Here is an 8,415-nt window from a genome sequence, read left to right as displayed (position 1 = left end):
AAAGAAGTTTAAATAAAAAGAATATCTATATTTCAAACAATAATTCAATAATTAGAGACTGAATGTGTGAGCAGCAGAGGTGATCAGTCCAGGGCCATGTCTAGATCTACTGCAGACAGTTGAGCATGAAATGTGACACACATTCTCAGAGGCCATGTTACGACCCAGGCTAAAAATTATGCCTGAAAGCTCAGTTCCATGAGATCCATGGCTCCTCTAAGGTGTATAGGTATAATCATCAATGTCTCCTTCAAAGTGGATTGAAATATTTACATGCTGGATGTTAAATATGGGAAAGTTGCATGCCTCAGGCTAACTCATTGAAAAACAAATGGCAGAGGACAAAGCTGTGAAAACTTGAAATACTATTTGACATACAAACTGGAAATACACATGCTGAAAAGCAGAATGAGCTGCTACTCAAATCCAGTCTACCTGGATGAAGTTCTGAAGAAATGTCAAATAAATTATAAACCCCAGGCTTGACCCTGCCAGGAAAGTGGTATGGAAAAGTAAAGGAGTGAAGGCATTTCTGAGCCCCACTCAGAAGCCAACCAGGAGGTGCAGCTTTTTCACACCCTGAACACCAGCAACAGGAAAATCGAGTGGTGTCCCAGCCCAAGCACCAGCCGGGGGGGGCAGTTCCTCATCCCCTGTGCCCTCACCAGGAGCAGCCCCTCCAGCTGCTGTCCAGGGCCTGAGCTGGCATGGGAGAGTGGAATGCTGGAACACAGACTGGAGAGACCCACTGCCACATCAGCAAGGCAGCTGGAAATGGGGATTCCTACCAGATCAGTACTGATCACTCACACATCAATACTTGGAGACTAACAGAGATTAATAGAGATTTCTGCTTAAATTTACCCACCATCAAGGAAGTCATAGCAGATAGTCAGCAAAATCATTTTATTTGATTGTCAGGCTATTAAGAAAATACCTACCTGTGGTTCTGCACCCGAGAACTTACATTTTCAAAATCTGTTTTCTAGCTTTGTTTCCTCTGTTTTGTCTTTCTGTTCTTTCACTCCCATCCTATGATGATGGGATCTACACTGAACCCTTTGCAAGCAAAACCTCTCTCATATCTTCTCTTACATCTGCTGTATGAGGCTTTAAAAATACACTAAATGCCTAGTAGTCAGTGCCAGCATTCCTAGACATTTCTAATTATGTTCTGTCCAAAATAAATTGGTTTTGTATGCCATCTCTGATTAAAATGTACCAATAACTTGAAATGGAGTAATTTTCTGGCTCCCACAACTCATTAATGTTAATAAAAATTAAACAGTTTCTCTATATTCTTTAACTTATCCATGTTCCTGGAACATAATACTAGAACATTTTCTCTCAGCTGTCTATATTTTGTAAGACAATCCCTGAAATAATCATGCTAACATGTCATGTTGATAAGCATACAGTAAACATCTGCAGAAAGACCTTTGAATCAACTAAATTTGCTTATACCTTGATATATTATTAATTTCCTTTTGCATTTCTCTTCTTTAAGATTTACTGAAGACTTTCAGTGAGCTAATGTTTCTGTCAATAATCTATATCTGGTCAATGAGACTATAAATGGAGCTATTTTAACACCACCCTTTAGTAATCTGCCTAGCACTTCTGTTTTATGACTGCAATATCCAGAGCATCATATTTGTTTAAGAGCTGTGACGTTCTTCGCCTGAGTTTATGATCTGGCACTGGAAGATTGTGCTTTGTGGTATGACACCACTTAATCCACAGTTTTCAGAGTGAAAGTTAAAGAGGTGCTAAGCAAGCCTTAAAAATACTTTGTCTGGCCCCTGCAGCTGGAAAAAAGGAGAGCTTTGGAGAGTAAGTGTTTAAACAGCAAACTACCGAGCATGTTGTTAGTAGTACATTAAAGGAAAAGTCCTCTACACAAGATACCTGTATGAAGAAATACCTGCAAATGACAAAATGTCTAGATGCAGTCTTCATAAAAATAAGGATGTCACTATGTATGTAGTTGCGTATACATAAATGTACACGCATATAAATATGTGTGTGTGTTTAAAATCATACACAAAGATACATAGACACATATATACCTACATGGAGGGAAAGCTGGGTGTGCTGAGCAGGATATTGCATATAATCAGAAGTTGAATGCATGCTTACCCTGCAAATAAAGTAATTACACAATTAAAACACTTCAGGACTGATGGACTCCTCTTTCAGATGTTGAGTTTTAGGATAATGCAGGCTGTAGCAGGTGGGGACTCACAGAGTGTCCGTAGAGCCTGGTTTGTGCTGCTGCATGGAGGGGCCCTGCTGTGCCACCCACACTCGGGCAGGGTGTTTGTGCTCACTGCCTCTGCTCCCATCCCAGTGCCCACCCACTTCAGCTGTCTGAAGGAGCCAGGATGCTGGAAGGAGCTTAGAGATGGACTGAGGAGCTGATGGGATGTACCCTGCCATGCCAGAGAGGGCTGGGACTGCCCAGGACCCAGGCACACAGCGGTCCCCAGGGAGCAGTGACCAACGGGGAGCCAAGTGCACCATGGGCAGAGTGAGGCAGATCCTGGAAGAAATATCCAACAGTTTGTTATAATAATGACCCTCCATTCTAATTTGTGAAACCTGTAGATACTCCTTCCTAATTACCTTTTGTTTTCTTCTACTACGTTCCTTAAATGCATAAGTGAGTTGTGGCTTGCTTGGAGTGTCAAATCCTGCCAAAGCAGGGCTCCAGCAAGCTCTGATGTTTTCCATTCCTCTCATTACACACACCAATTTCAAATAAGCTTAATTCTTTGGTATTCTTGGATTCTAAAGCACAATTTTCTGAAAGGCTGAAGTCATGAAAGACAACATTTCAAGTCAAAAAATGTCTCTATGTATCTAGAATAGCGAGCAATAATGGTGATTTTCTGCAAGAGACTCAGTTAGCACTTCTGGCTACTTTACCTCAATGCATTGAGTTAAGAGAAAACTCTTGCCTGCTACACCACCAAACAACAATTAAGCAGGCAGCATGCTCTTTGTAGCTTGAGAAAAAATAAGATTTGCAGGAGACCACTATATTCACAGCTTGAAAAGTGTGTCAAAATCTCAGCCCAGTTTCCTTCAACACTGTTCTGGGGTATAAGCTGCTGTACAATTTGGAAGAGAAGTTTAGGATTGCACTTCCTGTCATAATGCTGTTTGGACACATATTAATGTCATTAATATTAATTAACATGTTAATGTCAGGGAGCCCCGTGCTTTGTTGGGTCAATTACAAATTAAATGAACTCATAATCAATACACATGAAACTGAATGAACCGATGACAGGTGGCTCTGGTTTAAATTGAGAAATCTATAAAAAATATTGAAATTAAAAATACCAGAAAAAATCCAGTCTTGAGTAAAGAATGGTTTTGTTTGTGTTTTTATTTTTGAATGGAAGGGAAAAGCAGTAATACTATGTTTGAATGTTGAGGTCAATAAACTGTAACCTTTTTTGTTTGTTTTTTTAGGTATAAAGCTATAGTAAGGCCAATGGAGATCCAAGCATCACATGCACTGATGAAGATTTGTGTGAGAGCTGCTATAATCTGGATTGTATCCATGTTGCTTGCCATCCCTGAAGCAGTATTTTCAGATCTGCACCCTTTCCATGACAAAGGGACTAATAAAACCTTTATCAGCTGCGCTCCTTACCCTCATTCAGATGGGCTGCATCCCAAAATTCACTCAATGGCATCATTTCTCATATTTTATATTATTCCCCTATCTGTAATTTCAGTATATTATTATTTTATTGCTAAGAATTTGATCCGAAGTGCTTACAACATCCCCGTGGAAGGAAATGTGCATGTGAGGAAACAGGTAGAGATTTGACTTTCTTCAAAAATCCACATTTTCTATGAATCTGAGAGGAAAGAGGGAATACAGGGAAATTTATACTGTGACAGACCATGTCTGTCGTACTGATTTTAATAGATTAAGTGGGGTAAAAGAATTAAAATGGATGAAAGAAGCCATAAAACAGGGCTAAACAGTTAAAACATCTCCTCCTGTTTGTAACTTCAGAGACTTTGGCAGAGTGGTTACCATGGCAAGCATAGCAGGAAACCCTTGCAAAAGCCTGGAAAGGTATTGACTAGGGAAAGGGGCAGAGCAGATACAGCATTTGCAGATTGAAGCAAAGGGGTGATATGGGAGAAAATCAAAACTTCACAAAGTTGCTTTGTCAGAGGGAGGACCTTGGATGAAGCCTTGCCTGTTTCTAAACAGCCTATTTACCTTGAGGTGTTTATCTTATTTGCCTTACCTCTTCTTTTTAACTGAGGCGTGCTTCAACCTCAGCAAAACTGACACAAGCCATTTGTAGCTGAGCAATTGTCCACTCAATTGCACCCAGCTGACACCTCCACCTTAGACTGACCCAACAAAATTATCTTACCCAGCCTTCAGGTGCTATGCTGAAGCAGTAAGGCTGGAAAGACTTGGGTTTTGCCCATCAAATGATGTGTGATCCCTGAAATCCTTATCCTTTTTCCCTTCTGAATGTGCGTAAATCTTTTCCCCCGCAGGCCATTTCTCTGCTGATTCGATGGCTGTTTTGATTAGTGGCAATAAAGTGAGCAGTAAAAGCAGCACTTTCCCCTTTGGTTTTAGGGAGAGAGCTCTAAAGAAAGCAAAAGGCCAGGCTGGTCTAGCACCCTCCGTCCATCATTCCCGTCCTGCAGTGCATTCAAGTGCTATACGTCTCCATCTGAGATAACTGGTATCGATTTCTTTATTGCATTGCTTCCTTTCTTTATAGTGCAGATGTGGCCTCAATAGCCCTATATCAAATTAAGAATACATTTTAAAAGAATATATGGTTTAGCCAAGGAGAACCCTTTCTCAAAGGATTTAATTTTCAGCCTGCTCACTGGAGACGTTATTATCTGGTGCATGTCAGTCCTTCCTGAGCTCAATGGCTGATTTTTAGTCTGTGCCATTAAAGGGGCAAGAAATAAAGTCCAAATGGGCTTGCAGTGTCTCTCCTGCCTGCTTCCTGCTTGCAGCTGTCCTGAGAACAGATCAGCCTGTGTAAAATGCTCAGTTTCTGATTTACCTGTGGAGCTTGGAAGCAGAGTGAGGATGGGGCAGTGTCCTGGGAGCCTAGCCAGGTGCTGTGGCCACACTGGGGCAGGAGCAAGGGCAGCAGGGCTGAGGCTAGGGGCAGTTGCAGGCCATTCACATCCTACTTAAGTACCAGAAGCGGGATGCAGCTAATCCCCTAGGAGTGTCTGGGGAGCGTTAGTGGGATTACCACAGAGGAGAACATTAGGGAACCCTAAAAGATCAGCAATGTTACATTTTCCAATCCTGCAAACTCTGGCTGCATTACCTCTCCCAAGGAGTGGTGCATTTTAGCAGGTTTTTCTGGGCAGCTCTGTCCACTCTTTTTGGGCAAACTCCTTCATGGCTTTTGCATTCATAAGGAAGAGAGATGTGTTTTTCAGTGGCTTTGTTATCTTAATGTACAGCACTTGTAGGCAAAAGACAAGGTATGGTTTACCTCAGCTCCCCTCAGTTGAGCAATACCCTTGGGTTGACTCCAAGCCTGTAGAAGCAAAAAGTAAAACAAAAGTGTGGCTGGTCTGCATGAAGGTTATACTGCGTGCTAGCTGGCTTTGTGAAAGCACCTTTCCCTGACAAAGCTCAGATTATGCCTAGAGGTGGTCATCCATCTATTCACCACCTGTAGCTCTCTCCTGGTGGTTCCAGTGCTTTCAGCTGAAGGGTCCACCTCGCTGCTGCCTTGGTGTTCCTCTAAGTACAAAATATCCTCTTTTTTGTTTCTCCATCTGCTTCAGACTCTGAGTGCTGAACTTGGTCTTAAAGGGCTGTGAGCTGTTGACAGCACTTTTGTGTACATACACCACATGGCCCCATGGCAGAATGTCCTGCCTGTGAGCTCTGTGAAATATCCCAGACTCCTACATGATAATTAATTATAATAATAGAAATAATAATAAGGTAATTTATTAAAATTACCTATTATTGTATATATTATGTGTGGATAACTAATGCAGATTGTCCACACATTTCTTGCCAGAGCTGGGACTTTGCAAAGTGACAAGCCACGGGAAATTTTATTTCTAAACAGAAAGGAAAAGAAAGACTACTTCTTATGTAATAAATTCTCAGAATTATTTGTTTATAAGGGAAGGGGGTTGAGGAGAGACAAGGAGAATTCTTGACTGTGTTCACCTGCAGTCCAGATTTCCCTGCTCTGGATGTGCTACGTGCCATATGTTAGCTGGAAAGCTGCAGCACTGGCAAGAATAGCCAGCCCCTGGTCTGAGCTGGGAACAGCAGCTAATCTGTGTTTCTCTTTCTTTGTCCAGATTGAGTCCCGTAAGCGCCTGGCCAGGACCGTGCTGGTCTTCGTGTGCCTCTTCGCCTTCTGCTGGCTGCCCACCCACATCATCTACTTGTACCGCTCCTACCACTACTCCGAGGTGGACACCTCAGTGCTGCATTTCATTGCCAGCATCTGTGCTCGGATCCTGGCCTTCACTAACTCTTGTGTCAACCCCTTTGCTCTCTACCTGCTGAGCAAGAGCTTTCGGAAGCAGTTCAACAACCAGCTGCTGTGCTGCAGGGCTCGCCTGCTCATCCGCTCCCACAGCATGGCCAGGAGCACCACGCGAATGACCTCCCTCAAGAGCACCAACCACTCCCTGGCCACCTTCAGCCTGATCAATGGCAACCACATCTGCCACGAAGGCTATGTCTAAAAGGGACATCAATTGCTGAGCATGGCTGCTGGACTTTGCTCCGTGGCATGGTGAGCAGTGCACACACACATGCACATGCCCATGCAGGGAGCTGTGGTGTGCTCAGAGAGCTCAGAGGAGCTGGAAGCAATCAGCATTTCATCTTGGGCTGAGGCTGAAGCATCCAGCATTTCGCCCTGGACTGAGGCATCGCCAGAACATCAGATCATTGAGCACCAGCCCACAGGGTCTCCCTGGGAAGTGCTGCTGTGCTTTCAAAATGAGCACCTTAAGATCAAATCTTTTTTGGCTCTGCAGAATCCTCATAATTTCCTGCTCAATCCCATACTTATGCAGACTTGCAGCAGTGATAAAGACCATATCAGGTGCACACAATTTGTCAGAACAGTTGCATCCATCACTTCATTGTGTAATGTATTTTGACACAGAAATAAATCCATTTAAATAAGGTAAATACTTTTACAAAGGAGTTCAACATAGGTCATTTACAGACTTTTCAAGTATTTATTAATGTTCTGAGTACAGTGTTAATTCATGGTCTAAAAGATATCAAGAGTTTACTGGGGCATGTCTGTAGCCCCATCTGAAATGAGCAGTATCTTGCACCACGTCAATGTGAAAGCAGTAATGTGAATAAATGTGAGTTGGAATATGTTTACAGCTTTCAACTGTGTGAGCTTTTGCCGCGTTGTGGAAGAGACAGCAGGCAATTTCCAAGCATTACTGTTTTGTTCTTCCTGTCTTCAAAGGTGTGAGATAGCAAAAGTTCCTTCACATAAGTGGCACTACAAAATTTGAGTCGGGTTTAACTAAGGGCAGGCAATAGCAGAAACTGATGTGCAGCTATTTTTCATGTAGTAGTGCTTTGCAGAACACTAGTTTTTCAGCAAAAGCTATCAGCAATGCAAGGTGTGATCTCCAGCCTACATTTTTTCCTACTGTCTTCACAGAAATCTGTGGAGACAGAGTGCCAAAACTGGCTGACACATTGGAGAAACAGGTCTACAGTAAAGTTTGCCCCAGAACAATTCCTGTTCCAGATACCATCTATTCTGGAACAGGAGCACAGTGTCCTGGAGATAATAAACTCCTGAAGCGCCTGGGCTATAAGACATTCAATGAAGCTGCACACCTGATAAATAAAACTGCTGCCAAATGAGGCCATAAACCAATCACTGTAGCAGAATATTGGGTTTTTAATAGTCCTTATCCTCTTTGATGATGATCCTTTTCATTACCACACCAAAAGATACATTAAAGCTGGTAAAACTTTACCTGGGTTTGCTCTGTGTTTGTAGAAAAAGTCATGTGTGCAGTGTAAAAGCTCTCAGCCTGTGTCTGCGGCTGCTTTGGGCTGCTGGTGGGATCCGCTGTCTCCAAGGACTCAAACAGGCTCTGATGCCAAAGGCAAAGCTCTGAAAACTTCCCCTCATTTTCCCTTTTGTGCTCTGGATGAGGCTGGACACGCAGGTACGTGAGCTCAGCAAGGGCCACACCACTGTGCTGCCAAGGGTTACACTGCCCTGCTCCCCCCCAGCCCTAGGCACTGCCACCTGTGTGTCACCCCCTGCTGCAGTCATCAGTGTCCCCACATCCCAGTCAGGCTGAAAACTAATGGGATAGGGTTATTTTACACATGAGTCAATGTCCTTGCTTGGCTGACTGTGTCACTGT

General features: G+C 43.1%; 1 protein-coding gene across 1 annotated transcript in view; it reads left to right on the top strand.

Moving 5' to 3' along the window:
* Window positions 1-7,216, top strand: part of GRPR (gastrin releasing peptide receptor) — a 21,418-nt gene extending 14,202 nt beyond the window's left edge. The window contains exons 2-3 of the mRNA XM_005426159.2: window positions 3,481-3,832; window positions 6,349-7,216. Of these exons, the coding sequence (XP_005426216.1) occupies window positions 3,481-3,832; window positions 6,349-6,741 (745 nt within the window). The 3' untranslated portion in view covers window positions 6,742-7,216. The remainder of the gene's footprint in view (window positions 1-3,480; window positions 3,833-6,348) is intronic.
* Window positions 7,217-8,415: the final 1,199 nt, after the last annotated feature.

The sequence above is a fragment of the Geospiza fortis genome, unplaced genomic scaffold (assembly GCF_000277835.1).
Source record: "Geospiza fortis unplaced genomic scaffold, GeoFor_1.0 scaffold285, whole genome shotgun sequence".
NCBI classification, from domain to species: Eukaryota; Metazoa; Chordata; class Aves; order Passeriformes; family Thraupidae; genus Geospiza; species Geospiza fortis.
The sequence above is the reverse complement of the archived record's forward strand: the minus strand, read 5'-3'. Positions and strand labels throughout refer to the sequence as shown.